General features: G+C 40.2%; 1 protein-coding gene across 1 annotated transcript in view; it reads left to right on the top strand.

The window, feature by feature from the left end:
- The window catches only part of RYR3 (ryanodine receptor 3), a 546,114-nt gene that overhangs the window by 269,476 nt on the left and 259,174 nt on the right, over window positions 1–17,464 (top strand). The window contains 3 exon segments of the mRNA XM_070468944.1: window positions 164–337; window positions 4,270–4,391; window positions 16,284–16,452. Coding sequence (XP_070325045.1) covers window positions 164–337; window positions 4,270–4,391; window positions 16,284–16,452 — 465 coding nt within the window.

Below are 17,464 nucleotides of genomic sequence, written 5' to 3'. Positions count from 1 at the left end.
TAAGGGAAGCAAGCCTTTCTAAAATCCTGGCTTGGACAGGCACATCATGATTATCCTGGTAATCGGTTCCTTGGCTTACAAATTCTGCACCAGTGACCTGTTTTATACATTGCATTTCTATTTAATCAGACATGCCTACATTTGTTTCATTTCTGTGAAATAGGAAATCAAGGAGAAATTGGATTCCAGTCACAAGCGAGATATAGAAGGCATGGGAGTCCCAGAAATCAAGTATGGAGACTCTGTCTGCTTTGTCCAACATATAGCCAGTGGGCTGTGGGTGACCTACAAAGCACAAGATGCCAAGACATCCCGCCTGGGACCTCTGAAAAGAAAGGTAAGGGATCAGAAAGGCTGGAAGCAACTAGGCATGAGAAGTGATTGTGGGAATAAGGTGGGCATGATGGATTTTTACTTCTTAGCTTCCCAGATGGGTCAGTGGCAAAGAATCAGCCTGCCAGTGCAGGTGTGGGTTCGATTCCTAGGTCAGGAAGATCCCCTGGAGAAGGAAATGACAACCCATTCCAGTATTTTTGCCTCTAGAATTCCATGGACAGAAGGGACTGGCAGGCTACAAGTCCAAGGTGTCGCAAAAGAGTTGGACACAACAACTAAACAAAAATTCTTACTATTCTGAAGAATTATTTCTGTGACAGAGTGTGTAGCCTAGTGTGGTTACTCTGACTTCATATTCAGTGTGGAAAAGAAAAAGTTAAATAGATGACAAATCTGTGAAGAGGGGATAGAATATGTTCCTTGTGCTCTAAAACCTGTACTAAATGACTTTTAGTGGTATGCTGTTTGGGGATTATCCACATCATTGCTCCTTTCATTTAAGTGGATAATTGAGTTACTGTGCAGTTTTCATAATATACAGACTAAATAGAATCCCTACAGAGAGATGCAGATTGCATGATAACAAGCACACAGGAACCAACATGCAGAAAGATGAGATACTGTTGAATGATACTATATCCACAGAGAATGGATCCAGATCTCAGTGACCTGTTACAGCCTGTGACAGTGGGAAATCTGGCTTGAATACACAGAACATCTTTTTTTTTTTCCAGAAAGTCAACTGCCATAATAAGGTTTCTTTTGATAGGAACCAGGAAATAGATGTTCAAGGCATGCTTAAAAAAAAAAAAAAAAAAAAAGCCCATACAAAACACAGGTCTGGATAGTCAAGGAGTCCCTTGATAAGGTTCTAGGAAACATTGTACACTGTAGTTTGTGTAGGTCAGCCTAATATGGAGGTGATGAAAAATTTCCCAGAATGCTGATTATTGTAAGAAAGTAGGTTGGGGGGAACCCATAAGGTAATAGCTTATTTTTGTGCAAAGTAAAATTTACAAGGAAAAGGGACAATTATGAAAAGGAGATAGAAAACAGAATACGAGGCCACAGAGACTCTCTGGTAGAAAATAGAATACGAGGCCACAAAGACTGCTTGTATGAGCCCAGCCCTTCCTCTGCCAACAATTGTAGAGGCTGGACTGAACATGGAAACAGATAAACCATCTGAAGATTTCAACAGCAAGGCACCCAGGACGTGAGTGCTGAAGATCCCACTAGAATGGAAGTGCACTAAAGTGAGTTCCTGCTCTATCACCACTTTGGCCTCAGTGTCTTGCTGAGTTATCACATGAGGAATGGGATCGCCTGTTAGTTCTATGGGTTGGAGAGCCATAATTGTGGTAAGGTCAGCCGAGGTTTCTGGGACTTAAGGGACCATATTCCAGAGTGGAGGAAGCTGTAGAAGCATGAACTTGAAGTTCTAAATGCAGTTTCTCCTAGTATCTTAAGCTGACCATGAATGGGGTATAAAGCTAAGATGGCAAACAGAAAATGGTATTTCTCTGTGGTGGAGAAGAGCAAAGCAGAGATGTGAACAGTGTGACAGTACTAGGGAGACAGAGGTTGGGGTGCAAAGTCCCTTGGGCTGGAATGGCCTTGAACATACAGTAGACTTTCAATTGAATTCCAAATAAGGGCTCTACCCCAGGAGTAAGGGCGAATGGAAAATAGCTGCCAAAATCTGATCATCTCCCCTAACAACCTATCAGGAGAAAATGCAATCCTCTGAAGAGTGTGATAATATCATCTAGAGTTTCCACAATTTTCCACAGCTACTAAGATAAAGATGATATTGAAATAGAGTAGAATTTGTAGATCTGGGCTCTAACTCTGGGTAGGTGGGGACATCCTTGAAGGACCCTGTCAACTAGGGGAGACCCCAGTTTATGATGTTGGTTTATTGTGCCTGTCCCTGCCTTTTTCTTCTGGGACCATAGTCCATAAGTCCATTTAACTGCTGGAATGTGGATTTGGGAGATGCTTTCAGAAACTCTCTCTAAATGATGCCATAATGCTAAGCCTTTGTCAGGGCTTCCCAGCTCCATTTCCTGAAGAACAAGTTAAGCTCTCCTCTAAAAATACAAAGGATGTCCAATCTTGTTAATTGTTTTGTGAAACAAAATAGGAATTTAGAAAAACCAGTGGGAAATAGACATAGTGAGAAACCTGATGAATGGTAACTCACCTTTAAGGAAGCACTCTCTTTCCATTACCATCTTCAGCTTCTGCTTTCTGATGTCAGTTATGGAATTCCTCCAGGAAAAAAAAAAGACCTTAGGACCTGAGCTGCAGCGATCAATAGGACACATAATAACAACGTTCTAACAGCTGCATTTCCCCCATTTCTCATTACATTCTTGTTTGACTGGCCGGTTTGAATGTGTTATCTGAACGAGCAAAACATAAGGAGGTGGGTCTTTAGGGACCCAAAAGCTGGGACTAAGGCCAGAGTAAACCTAGTGAGATGTATTGCCAAATCTAAATGCAACATTGATAAGCAGTTGCTGGGAATCTCAAAGTAATGTTTTGAAAGAGTTGGTGAAATCCAATAGTAAGGGCATCCTTTGCTAATGCTTAAGCTACAGTATATAGATGAGATGCAGGTCTCTTCAAAAATGAACATAAATTTATGCAAGCCAGCATGCTTCTTCCTGGGTGAATTCATTAAATCAGGGTGCATTTTCAGAAGAATACAAAATGAGAGATTTTCACCTGGAAAGGAGGAAATGGGTTGTTTATTTGTGCTAAAAATGAGAGATACCAAAAATCCTCATTCTCAAGATATTTTTTGGAGCCACATGTTTTGTTTAATTGACATATTTACTGACTGACTCCCACCCCACCTCCCTAGGACCTACAGATGGTCCCCGTTCACTTATTCACATCAAGCGGAAACCATGCCAGGAAGTTGAATCAGAATTTGACCCTGACCTGAATTCCTGACCTGAATCAGGGTCAAACCATCCCAGTTAATAACCACACATATTTGGTTGGCCCTTTCAAGAGGAAAAAAAGCACTGACCTCCACACCAAAAGCTGCTAGCCCCATTAAAAAAAAAAAAGTATCATGATGTCATTGGTGGGCAATAAGTGTACTTAACTTCCTAACAACTGATCTGAGATCTGTAATATGCTGTCCCTTATAACAAATATTCATTGAATACCTTTTATATTGTAGGTAACATGCTAAATGACTGACATGTAAATCATCTAGTCTTCCAAACAAACCACTAAAATAAGTCCACCTGCAGATGGTGAAGTCAGAGCAGAGAGAGGTTAAATAATTTGCTGAAAGTCACACTGCTAAGAAGTGACCTAGAAGAGTTAGAAGTCAGGTTGGCTGGTACCTCAGCCCATGTTTTCAACCCCCGTCTCTAGATCCATGAGAAGCAGACTACGGTCTCAAGCTGCTTCCCTGGTTCCAGTCAACCAACCCAGTGTAGCCATCCTTCGGGGGAGAAAGTCACACCTCATCCCAGTAGAAAGTTTTAGAGGATTTTACTTTAACTTATCTTTCTACTTCCTTGCTTTATCTCTGGAGAAAAAAGGCTCTGAACGTAGTGATTTTTCTCATTTCCAGAGATAAGTTTTTGTGTTCTTTTTAAGAGAAAAAAATCTATCATAAAACTTGTTTTCACCCATTCAAATTGGCCATCCAGGCCCAAGGAATTTATTGTACCTCAAACCAGAGTGGCACATAAAATTTTGTTTTCATCAAAGCACTGTGTCTCAGGAATGAATCATATGTCAGTAATTGGGTGTATGGGCAAAATAACTTTGTTAATGTCCCACTTTCAAAATGAACACAGGGGAACTTGGTCCATTGAAGGAATACAAGGGATGAGGAAAATACTGCAAAAAACATTGACTGTCCAATGTAACCTGGCCCTGGTGTCCTTGGCCCTGGGATAGGTGATACTCCATCAGGAAGGCCACATGGATGATGGGTTAACACTGCAGCGATGCCAGCGTGAGGAGTCCCAGGCTGCTCGGATCATCCGGAACACGACCGCCTTATTCAGCCAGTTTGTAAGGTATGTGAGTTCCTTCCTTTTCTCTACTCAAGGGTTTCTATTTTGCAGCCATCCGATCCCACCGACCACCCCCTTTTAATACTATGAATTTTCAGGAAATAATTATGTACCAGCAAAGAGTTCTACCAGAAAGAGCTTGGGATTGAAACATTTCCCAGTAGGTGAGCTCCTACCAGCTTCACTCTTGGCCCAACAAACGCCCAAGCCTCTTTAGTTGGTGTCATTAGTTGGTATTCAGGTTGGCGCCATAAACAGCCAAGGTCTTCTTAAGAAAATTAAGTAGAAAGAGATGGAGCGCTGTAGGTCCCCTTTGTATTAGTGCATGAACAGGGGAGGAGAGAGAAAAAAATGGATCTACAACCTCTGTGCTATTTAGAAAGATTTTCTACCTCTTTCAAAATTGTTGCTGTGGTTTGGACACAAGGAGATTTGCATGGAATGCTTGGGTCACCCACCTATGACTGGGACTTAAATGGGGAAAGTAACTTAACTACCTACTTGGATCATAATCCTTCCAGCCTCAACAGTGCTGCCAGAATAGAATTCTGGATTGTATTCACCAATTAACCACACACACACAAAAAAACAGATTCTGTTGTAAACAGTGCAGTGTTGCAAGCCATCCTTCTCACATAGGAAAATCTCTCTAAAGCCTCGAGGATTTCAGTTGCATGGGTGGATCTGCATGAAATGAGAAAAAAATGCTATGCCTTTATTTTCCTTCCTGTTGAATCACTGTGATCCAAGGTATATGTATTAGTTAGGATACAGGCTAAGCTGCTATTGTGGTTCAGAATAAACATTTCTTTTTCAAGTAATAGTATAGGGGAGGCAAGTGGTTTAGGGAAAACAGACCATCCTGCTACTGGGACTCAGCTTCCGTCTGTCGTGCCGCTTTGAAATCTCTATAGGTTCCTAAAGTATGTCCAGTCCAGCAGCATTACCTGGGAACTTGTCAAAAATACAAATTCTTGGGTTTTATCCCAGGTAGACCTAATCAAACACCTAAGAGTGGTGCCTCAGAAAAATTGAGTTTTGATGGGTCCTCCAGTTGTTGCTGATGCATGCTAAAGTTTACAGACCACTGCCCTGTGATAAAGGTTTTAAACTTGGCCAAGTACTAGATTCATCTGGGAAGCTTTTAACATCGTGATGCCGAGGTAGCATCTTCAACCAATTACATCAGAATCTCTGGAAAGTGAAAGTGAAATCGCTCTGTCATGTCTAACTGTTTGCGATCCCATGGACTGTAGCCTCCCAGGCTCCTCCGTCCATGGGATTTTCCAGGCAAGAATACTGGAGTGGGTTGCCATTTCCTTCTCCAGGAGAACTTCCCAACCCAGGGATTGAACCCGGGTCTGCTGCATTGTAGGCAGACGCTTTACTATCTGAGCTTTAGAATCTCTGGGATGGGGTCCAAACACAAGCTTTTTATTAGAGCTCCCCAGATAATTCACAGTTGAGAACCAACTGTCCTGGTATGTATTCTTCAACCATGTGATTAAAAATAGTGTACTAGCACCATGTCTGAGGTCTGACCTGAAAAGATGAGAAGAGAGAGGAAGTAGAGGGCAAGACAGTTCTTTTTTAAAAAAATATAACCCAGAAGTAGATCGCCTTATCTGGCATTCTGTTAGCTAACACTAGTCACATGGCCACACCTAGCTAAACGAAGGCTGAGAAATATCATCTCTGGTGGGTTGCAAACTAGAGGGTCTTGATATTAAATTGAAGGAAGGAAATCAGATGGTAGGGGTATTCTTGCCACAAGGTGGGACTGAGGCCTGAAAGTCAATGATCTTTGCCTGATTTTGGCTCCACCACTGATTTCCCATGATCCTTGAAGAAAATATATCCTACTTGCTATTCTGTGTTACATCCAAACTGTTCCCCTTCTTCACAGAAAGAGGGTAAGAATGAATGGCTTGGTATAGGCAGAAAAAATTAGCTACATGCATATGTGAATCTTGCATGTAGTCTGGACTAGACCACAACCATTACCATAGGGAGTGGATGGTTTTATCTAATTCTCAATTCTCTCAACTTCTGCCCTTTTATCTTTCTTAAGGCAAGGCCCCTAATTCACACATTTACAAAAATTAAGTCAAAATGGATTAAAGACCTAATTGTAAAACTTAAAACTATAAAACCTGGGTGAGAAAACATAGGCTCAAATCATCATGACCTTGATTTAAGCAATGCTTTATTCAATATCATACCAAAAACAAAACCTACAGAAGAAAAAGTAGATACATTGGACTTTATCAAAATCAAAAGCTTTTTTGCTGTAAAGGGCACCATGGAGAAAGTGAAAAAACAACTCCTGAGTATTTGCAAATCATAGATCTGATAAGGGAATTGTATCCAAAATGAAGAACTCTCACATCTCAACATTAAAAAGACAAATAGACCAACTTAAAAATGGATGAAGGATCTAAACAGACATTTCTCCAAAGATAATATACAAATGGCCATAAGCATATGAAAATATGTTCAATGCCATCAGAAAAAATTAAATTAGAACCACAATGAGATAACACTTCATTCTCACTAGCATGGCTGTAACCAAAAAGACTATCAATTAGAAGTGTGGGACAGGATGTGGAGAAATTGAACCTTCATACACTGCTGGTGGGAATGTAAAATGTTGTAGCCACCATGGAATACAGTCTGGGAATTCCTCAAAATATTAAGCCTAGAGTTACCATATGCCTCAGCAGTTTCATTCCTCAGTATGTGCCCAAGAGATAGTAAATATTGATCAGTTGCTCAGGCATGTCCAGTTCTTTGTGAGTCCATGGATAGCAGCACGCCAGGTTTCCCTGTCCTTCACCATCTCCCGGAGCTTGCTCAAACTCATGTCCATTGAGTTGGTGATGCCATCCAACCATCTCATCCACTGCCATCCCCTTCTCCTCCTGCCTTCAATCTTTCCCAGCATCAGGGTCTTTTCAAATGAGTCTGTTCTTCGCATCAGGTGGCCAAAGTATTGAGCTTCAGTTTCAGCATTAGTCCTTCCAATGAATATTTAGAACTGATTTCCTTTAGTATTGACTGGTTTGATCTCTTTGCTGTCCAAGGGACTCTCAAGAGTCTTCTCCAACACCACAGTTCAAAAGCATCAGTTCTTCAGTGATTAGCCTTCTTTATGGTTCAACTCTCACATCCATACATGACTACTGGAAAAACCATAGCTTTGACTATATGGGCCTTTGTCAGCAAAGTAATATCTCTGCTTTTTAATACACTGTCTAGGTTTGTCATAGCTTTTCTTCCAAGGAGCAAGTGTCTTTTAATTTCATGGTCGCAGTCACCATCTGCAGTGGTTTTGGAGCCCAAAAAAGTAAAATCAGCCACTGTTTCCACTGTTTCCTCATCTACTTCCCATGAAGAGATGGGACCAGATGTCATGATCTTAGTTTTCTGAATGTTGAGCTTTAAGCCAGCTTCTTCAGTCTCCTCTTTCACTTTCGTCAAGAGGTTTTTTAGTTCCTCTTCACTTTCTGCCATAGGGTGGTGTCTTCTGCATATCTGAGGTTATTGAGATTTCTTCCATAATCTTGATTCCAGCTTGTGCTTCATCCAGCCTGGCATTTTGCATGATGTACTCTGCATATAAGTTAAATAAGCAGGATAACAATATACAGCCTTGACGTACTTGTTTCCCAATTTTGAATCAGTCTGTTGTTTCATGTCCAGTTCTAAATGTTGCTTCTTGACCTGCATACAGGTTTCTCAGGAGGCAGGTAAGGTGGTCTGGTCAATCTCCTTAAGAAATTTCCATGGTTTGTTGTGATCCACACAGTCAAAGGCTTTGGCATAGTCAATAAAGCAGAAGCAGATGTTTTTCTGGAACTCTTTTGATTTTTGATGATCCAACGGATGTTAGAAATTTGATCTCTAGTTCCTCTGCCTTTTCTAAATCCAGCTTGAACGTCTGGAACCTCTTGGTTCATGTACTATTGAAGCCTAGCTTGGAGAATTTTGAGCATTACTTTGCATGTGTGATGAGTGCAGTTGTGCAGTAGTTTGAACATTCTTTGACACGGCCTTTCTTTGGGATTGTAGTGAAAACTGGCCTTTTTCAGTTCTGTCACCACTGCTGAGTTTTCCAAACATATTGAGTGCAAGAATTTAACTGCATCATCTTTTAGGACTTGAAATAGCTCAGCTGGAATTCCATCACCTCCACTAGCTTTGTTCATACTGATGCTTCCTAAGGCCCACTTGACTTCACGTTCCAGGATGTCTGGCTATAGGGGAGTGATCACACCATCATGGTTATCTTTAAAATCTTTTTTGTTTAGTCCTTCTGTGTATTTTTGCCACCTCTTAATATCGTCTGCTCCTGTTAGGTCCATACTGTTTCTGTCCTTTATTGTGTCCATCTTTGTATGAAAGTTCCCTTGGTATCTCTTTCTTGAAGAGATTTCTAGTCTTTCTCATTCTATTGTTTTCCTCTATTTCTTAGCATTGATCACTTAGAAAGGCTTTCTTATCTCTCCTTGCTAGTCTTTGGAACTATGCATTTAGATGTGTATATTTTTCCTTTTCTCCTTTGCCTTTCGCTTCTCTTCTTTTCTCAGCTTTTTGTGGGCCTCCTCAGATAACCACACAAAAACTTGTACACAAATGTTCAAAGCAGCATTACTCACAACAGACAAAAAGTGGTAGCAATGTAAATGTCTATCAGCTGATGAATGAATAAATAAATGATGCTCTATCCATATACCAGAATATTATATGTCTGTAAAAAGGTATGAAGTTCTAACATACACTACAACATAAATGAACCGTGTAAATATTCAGTTCAGTTCAGTCGTTCAGTTGTGTCCAACTCTTTGCGACCCCATGAATCGCAACACGCCAGGCCTCCCTGTCCATCACAAACTCCTGGAGTTTACTCAAACTCATGCCCATCGAGTCGGTGATGCCATCCAGCCATCTCATCTTCTGTCGTCCCCTTCTCCTCCTGCTCCCAATCCCTCCCAGCATCAGGGTCTTTTCCAGTGAGTCAACACTTTGTATCAGGTGGCCAAAGTACTGGAGTTTCAGCTTCAGCATCAGTCCTTCCAATGAACACCCAGGACTGATCTCCTTTAGGACGGACTGGTTGGATCTCCTTGCAGTCAAAGGGACTCTCAAGAGTCTTCTCCAACACCATAGTTCAAAAGCATCAATTCTTTGGCACTCAGCTTTTTTCACAATCCAACTCTCACACCCATACATGACCACTGGAAAAACCATAGCCTTGACTAGATGGAACTTTGTTGGCAATGTGATGTCTCTGCTGTTTAATATGCTGTCTAGGTTGGTCCTAACTTTCCTTCCAAGGAGTAAGTGTCTTTTAGTTTCATGGCTGCAGTCACCATCTGCAGTGATTTTGGAGCCCAAAAAAATGAAGCCTGACACTGTTTCCACTGTTTACCCATCTATTTGCCATGAAGTGATGGAACCAGATGCCATGATCTTAATTTTCTGAATGTTGAGCTTTATGCTCAGTGAAAAAAAAGCCAGTCACAAAAGACTACATATTGTATTACTGCTTTTATATGAAATATCTATAATAGACAAATCTGTAGAAACAGAAAATAGATCTGGGAATGGTGTGATAGCAGGTGAAAAGGGGGAGTGACTACTTTGGGGTATGGGATTTGAGGGAAAGCTGATGAAAAATTCTAAAATTGACTTAGGTCATGGTTGCACAACTCTGTAAATATAGTAAAAACTATTGTACCATTTGAATAGATTATGTTATAATACATGAACTATATTTCAATAAAGCTGTTATTTTTAAAAATTCAGTGGGAGTTACATGCCTAACAATGGGAAAATTATTTTTAAACAGCTTTATTGGGTTATAATTTGCATATCATAAAATCCATCCCTTTAAGCGTACAACTTTGTGAATTTTAATAAATTTATGCAACTGTACAGCCATTGTTACTGTTCAGTTTTAGAACATTTTCATCACCCCAAAAGGATTCCTTATGCCTGTTGCAGTTTATACTAGTTACCACTCCCAGCCCTAGGCAACCTATCATCTGCTTCTCTCACATTTTAATGCATTAAATTGATAAACCATACAATATGTGGTCTGTCGAATCTGGCCTTTACATTTAGCATTACATTTTTGAGGTTCATCCCTATTGCAATATGTAATGGTGCTCTGTTCCTTCTTATTGCCTAAGAGTATTTCTGTGTATTTTAAATATGTATTACATATATAAATTGTACACACATACATACACAAAAAGGTATACATGTATGTATATATATACATGATTCTGTATGTGTGTGTATATATATATATGGAGAGAGATACACAAGTGTACTCATCTTATATACTAAAACATGTTTATAGTAAAATAGCACTATCTTGATTAATATAGCTTTATAATAAGTATTAAAATCAGATAGAGTGAGTCCTCCTACAATGTTGTGCTTTTTTTTTTTTATATTATTTTGACTCTTCTGATCCTTTGCATTCCCATATAAATTCAAGGGTGAATTTATCAATTTTTGTAGGAAAGCCTGCAGGGATTTTGATAGATATTGCAGTGGATCTATACATCAGTTTTGGGAAATTTCTATCTTAATAAATCTTTCAGTCCATAAACACAGAATGTCTGTCCATTCATTTATTCTTCTTGGATTCCTTTCAACAAGGTATTAGATTTTCCAGTATATAAACCTTACACTTTTTTATGAAATCTACACAGTATTTATTTTTGATGCAACTACAAATGGAGGTGTTTTCTTAATTTCATTCATTTTTTTTTCTTAATTTCATTTCAGATTGTTCACTGCTGGTGTCTATATATACTGACATGTAGAAATTGAGTTTTTAAAATGTCAGCCATGTATCCTATGACCTAGATGAAATTTTTTATTATAGTGAAGGTATTTTTTGGTGTGGATTCTTTAGAATTTTCCACATACAGAATTGTGTCATCTGTGAATAAAAGGAGTGTTTTTTTCCTTTCCAATAAGAATGAATGCCCTTCATTTCTATTTTATTTTGCATGATTGCCCTGGATAGAACATCTACTGCAATACGGAATAAAGTAGAGAGAACAGACATCCTTGTCTTGTTCTTGATCTTAGTGGGAAAACATTTGGTCTTTGACTATTAAGTTTGGTACTTACTTGCAGAGTTTTCGTAGATATCTTTCATCAAGTTGAGGAAGTTCTCTTCTAGCTTGATGAGAGCTTTTTATATATTGAATGAATGTTAGTTAGATGTTGTCAAATTCTTTCTGTCTATTGAGTTGATGGTGTGGTTTTGTCCTTTATTTGTATAGTTTATTACATTATCTGCTTGAGAATGTGATTGAAATCAGTATTATTGTTGAATTGTCTATTTCTCCCTCAATTCTGTCAATTTTTACTTCACATATTTTGGTCTCTGTATTGGGTGCTTTGAAAGTGGAAGTATTAGTCACTCAGTCATATCCAACTCTGCAGTCCCATGGAGTGTAACCCATCAGGCTCCTCTGTCCATGGAATTTTCCAGGCAGGAATACTGGAGCGGGTAGCCTTTACCTTCTCCAGGGGATCTTCCCAATGCAGGGATCACACCTGGGTTTCCCACACCGCGTGCAGATTCTTTACCGTCTGAGCCACCAAGGAGTTTATAATAAATAAATCTTCCCCCCAAACTGATTCTTATAAAATGTCTCCCTCTTTTCTTTTCTTAAAAATTTTCCCCAAGTGTTTCTTTTCTTTGAAATTGAAATAGAGTTGATTTACAATATTATATTAGTTTCAGGCGTACACTGTGATGATTCACTATTTTTGCAGATTGCATTCATTATAAGTTATCACAGGATGATGGCTATAACTTCCTGTGCTATACAATATATCTTTGTTGCTTATGTATTTTATACATAATAGTTTGTATCTGATAATCCCATACCCCTATTTTGTCCCTCCCTACCTCCTTTTCTCCTTTGTTAACGACAGATTTGTTTTCTGTTGTCTGTGAGTCTGTTTTATATATACATTGATTTGCATTATTTTTCAGGTTCCACATATAAGCCATATTATATAGTATTTGTGTTTTTCTGTGTGACTTGTTTCACCCTGAATAATAATCTCTAGGTCCATCTGTGTTTCTGTAAATGGCAGAAGTTTATTCTTTTTTATGGCTGAGTCCCTTTTTATATGAATACTTTTTGTCTCAAAATTTATTTTGTAAAGCCACCCCAGCTGTCTTACATGCTAGTTACAGTTACTGTTTGCATGATGTATCTTCAGTTCTCTTACTCTCAACTTATTTCTGTCTTTGAATTGGAAATGTGTTTTGTAGATAGCTTACTTTGAACCTTTTTTTCCCCCAAATGAAGTCTGACTGTCTCTTCCTTTTACTGGTGTGTGTAATGAATTTATAGATAGTGTAATTATTCAGATGATTGGTTTCATGTGTGCCATTTTGCTATTTGATTTTTATATGTCTTTTTGTTCCTCTGTTCTTCCTTTACTGCTTTCTTTTGTGTTAAATTGACATTTTCTAGTACAATTTTAATTCCTCTGAGTGTTTTTAACTACTTTTTAAAGTTACATTCTTAATTGCTCTAGGGAACTTAGTATGTCTTTGATATGAAATAATCTACTTCACATTAATATGAACTTAACAAGTAAATCAACTTTGCTCCAATATTGTTCTCTTCTCTCTCAACTCCTTTGTGACAATACTGATATATGTATTATATCTTCATGTGTTATAAGCCCAGCAATACAGTTTTATAATTATTGTTTTATGCATTTTTAAATAGGTATAAGAACAAAAAAGAGAAACACTGGTACATATTCATATTGTTTTACATTGAACTGCATAGTAATCTTTACCACTGCTCTTTATTTCTCAGTATGGACTCTAGTTAGTGTCTGGTGTCATTTGCTTTCAGCTTGGAGTACTTACTTCTTGTGAGGCAAGCGTGCTACCCTTTGCAGATAGACCTGTTTGTGGGTTGGATAATATGCCCAAAGGTCAGGCAGTTTTAAGTTCCTCCTGGATTTTACTTTCTGCTTGCACAGGGCCTCATCATATTCAGCCAGAGATGAATAGATAGCTGGGGCCCTCTCTGGTTCTTCCTGAATGTGTCTGTCTGGGACCTTGCACATGGCCTGCCTCACCCTGTTAGACCTTATTTTCCATGGAGCTAGGGGAGAGAATGGGAACAATCTGGGGCTGAAATATAGACTCCCACTGTTCTTACCAAGGTTCATTATTTAAAAAAAAAAAACTCAATTTCCTATATACCTTTGGTCAATTTCCAGAATCCTAAAACAGTTTTTTAAATGATTTTGTCCAATTTTGTTGCTTTTATTGGGAGAAAGAACTCACTGAGCTCGTCACTTCTGGAAGCCCCACCTTCAACAGGAGAAATTCTTGATTCTCCCTGACACAGGATGTTTTACAAGAAAGGAGGGCTAATGAATAGCAAACCAGTACAGCAGGGGTGAGGGCTACAAAATCCATGGTACTTACATTTGGCAAGAGCTGCAAAGTGAAGGATGATAACATAATTTGGAAGTAGATTCTCTTCTCCCATCTCTTTTGAGAAACCAACAGTGCATGCAATGTACAAATGGAAACCAGAGAGAGAGACTGACCTTCTGCAAGAACAAGTTAAAGTTAAAGGAATAAAGAATGAAGAAGAAAGAACAATGAAGAAGATAATGTTTTAAGTTTCCTGTACTGTCTCATCATCCCCTGTGTGGTCGCTGGGAAATGTCCCATAGGACAAATGAACAGTGTGATGGACCGAGGAGTCTCAGAAGTCCTGCTGGAGAGAGAAGGTGCTATCCAGCTGTCCTCTGAGTTTAGCTTTTGGAGGGGAATGATATAGAAATAATTATGGTAACTGTATGGTGAATACTCAGAATCACCTGTGCTTTTACTTAAGAAATCCTTGGCAAAGATCTGAGAACATAATGGGACAGGGGCTCTAGGGGCTGGAGGGAGGCTGAGCTGAGATGGGGGCCAGTTGTAATTAGTTCTGAACTGAGGCATCCTCTTGGCCCTGTCGATCTAGATCCATCTGGGTCTCCTCCCTCAACGTGCTAGAGTAGACTGTAAGCATCATGAAGCCATTCAGAGGTTGTATCCTCAATGCCAAGTACATGTTATATGTTCTCTTTTGAAGGAAGGAGGCATTTTCCCTGGAGAACTGTCATATTGATGTTTCTTCAAGAGGCGAGATGAAATGATCCAGCACTGAGAACCCACAGGGAAAAACAAAAAAAAAAATTAGACCCGAAGGATCCTGGCAAACATAGAGTGTACCTTCCTATTTTTCAGGTGTGGGATTGAAGCTCAGGAGTCTTAGAGGCACTCAAAGGACCTCACTGTTAAATGGCAGCGACTATACCCTGGGCTTTCCCACCCTCTGTATAGTGATGTGCTGCCCCGTCAAGCTACAGAAATGCCTACAGATCTCTTCTTTCATCCTCATTTCTCATCACATGAGGACATACTCGTCACTTAACTGGCCTGAGTGTCTCTGGTATATGGAAAATATTAAATTTTTAAAAAGAAAGAGAGGGAGAGAGAAAAGCTCTGCAACTAGACCAGAAATATTGAGGGAAACGTATTCATTCTTACTGAAGCTGGAATTGGGGAGTCATTTCTGATTGAGTTCTTTTTCCCAAACCTTTACCTCTTATCCGTATGGGATTCTCTTCCTCACTGTCTCTGAGTTCATTAATATCCCAGAGAATCTTCAATAATCACTTCCTGAGCACCTGCCATGGGCAGAGAACACACAGCTGAGAAGTTCCTCCTGCCTGTAATTCACTCTCCTCTCACTGTGTGCACTTGGCGTTTTTATACAGAAGTGGGATTATTGTCATCTCATCACCTGGATATTTTCGGGACTTGTTTATAAGCTTCATCTGAGGCCCAGATCACAGTCTTTTCTTTACCATGTGTCCAGACAGATATATAAGCAAATCTGCAGTAAATGTAAAGGACAGCTCATTAGAAACTGACCACGAAGGAAAAACCCTGATGTTATTCTCTCATGGAATAAGTTCCCATTCCGCTAGGGTCTCAGACAATGGGGTCTCAGATGCAGTTCCACAGACTGCATCCATTCCCCCTTCCTCTTCTTAGCCTTGGCCTCTGAAAAGCTCACCAGTGTACCTCTCAAAGAGATGGGAAAACAAAGGGTCATTTTGTCATCTGTGGAGGTTTGTGGCCGCTCTCTGTTGGAAGGATTCAGGTATAAGATTTGTTTGGAAAATTATGACAGAGGGAGTCAGACTCACATACATGTAGGATGGGAGGAACACAACAGAGGGAGATGGTGGGGACGTTGAAGCAGAGAAGAAGAATGTTGAGAGATGGGACACTGGTGGGGGGTGGATAAACAGAGGCAGGCCACACAGAGGAAGTTGGAGACATCAACACATCAACAAATAGGGTGCCTGCAAACATTAAGAGGAAAACACCCACAGAGTATCACAGAGACACATGGGGGGAGACAAAGGGCAAAGATGTAGATGGAGGAAGAGACTCAGTGATGAACCCCTTCCAACTGATGCTTAACCTGTCTCAGGAATGTGTGGTAGTCTAAAAGAACTATGGGTTAATAATTATCTATAAAAGCACTTCTGCTTAAAAAGGAAGACCTGGCAGACAGCCAGGGCTCCTTTCCCTTGATTTATGCAATGGTTTTAAAATTAAATCAGAGATTCCTTCCCATTATGCTGTTTGTCAGCAAACTTCAATTTGAGGTTATCTCTACAGCGACTCTCCCAGGTACCCGACAACCATACCTGTCCATGTGCCCAGTTCAGGGCAGGGAGGAGCCAGGACCTAGTGGACACTCGTCAGGGTCCTGCTAGAGACCCACTGCCTAAGCCATGTCCATCTTGTGGTTTCAGTGGAAACAGTCGCACCGCTGCCCCAGTCACCCTGCCGATAGAAGAGGTCCTGCAGACCTTACACGACCTGATTGCCTACTTCCAGCCCCCAGAGGAGGGGATGCAGCATGAAGGCAAGCAGAACAAGCTCCGCTCCCTCAAAAACAGACAGAATCTTTTCAAGGAAGAGGTAAGTCCAAAACATTGAAAAGATGAGATGCTCTTTGTGTCCAGAGCAAGAAGTACCCCAATGACTGCAGTTTACACAGTCTCCATGCAGTCTCTTTGTCTCCATGCATGCATGCATTCGAGAAAGAGAGAAAGCTGGAAAGAAGAAGATTCACTGGAAGTTACCCTTCCCTGTCAGCACCTGGATCACATCAGCAGCAAACATTGTCATGCTTCTACTTTGGTCCATTCAAACCAGATTAATTTAAAGCCTCAATGTCACCCATGTATCCAAAATTCGTCTTTCATACAATCTCAGCTATGAGAGTGTGGCATTAGCTGTGATTCCCAAATTTTGGAAGGTGTCAGAATTACCTTAGAACTTTGTTGGGAAAGTATGAATCCCCAGGTTCCACCACATCAGAAATGCCTGGGGAGCTGGTTTAAGAAATACAGACGCTACTGTGCCTCAAGGTGAACTTGAGCATCTGAGTCACGAGGGATGGGCATAGCTATGGGGAAAATACTAACTTGGCGCTCACGGAGTCCTGGCCCTAGTTCTGGCTCCATCCCTGACTGTGTGTGATCTTAGATCACATGGCTCTTCTGAGCTTGGACATGATGATTTGGCATTAATTTCAAGGCCATGGTCATATTCCTGCAGCTTTGCATTCCTATGGACAGGGCTTGTCCTTTGGGCATTTCTAAAGTTGGCAGTGTGGGAAGTAGACCTGTCCCTACTGAGCCTTTGGCTGGGGGAATATTCTGTGTGCCTTTATAGACTGCTGAAACTACACTTAAACCATTTCCCTCCTGCTCTTTAAGAACAGCTGGGCACAGATGTTTTTACTGGGTGGCATAGTACTGTAAATTAGATGGAAAGGTCATTTTAGAAAATCCTCTTTTAGTCTTATTGTCTCTAAATTCCCTTTTTGGAGCAGATGGGGAGATGCACATTCTTTGCGTCTTAAAGAAAAATAGATCCTATATCCAAGGGCTGTTTCTAGATGAGTCAGAATCATTTCACACCAGAC

The sequence above is a fragment of the Odocoileus virginianus genome, chromosome 6 (assembly GCF_023699985.2).
Source record: "Odocoileus virginianus isolate 20LAN1187 ecotype Illinois chromosome 6, Ovbor_1.2, whole genome shotgun sequence".
NCBI lineage: Eukaryota > Metazoa > Chordata > Mammalia > Artiodactyla > Cervidae > Odocoileus > Odocoileus virginianus.
Note: the sequence above shows the minus strand (reverse complement) of the source record. Positions and strands in the feature narration are given on the sequence as shown.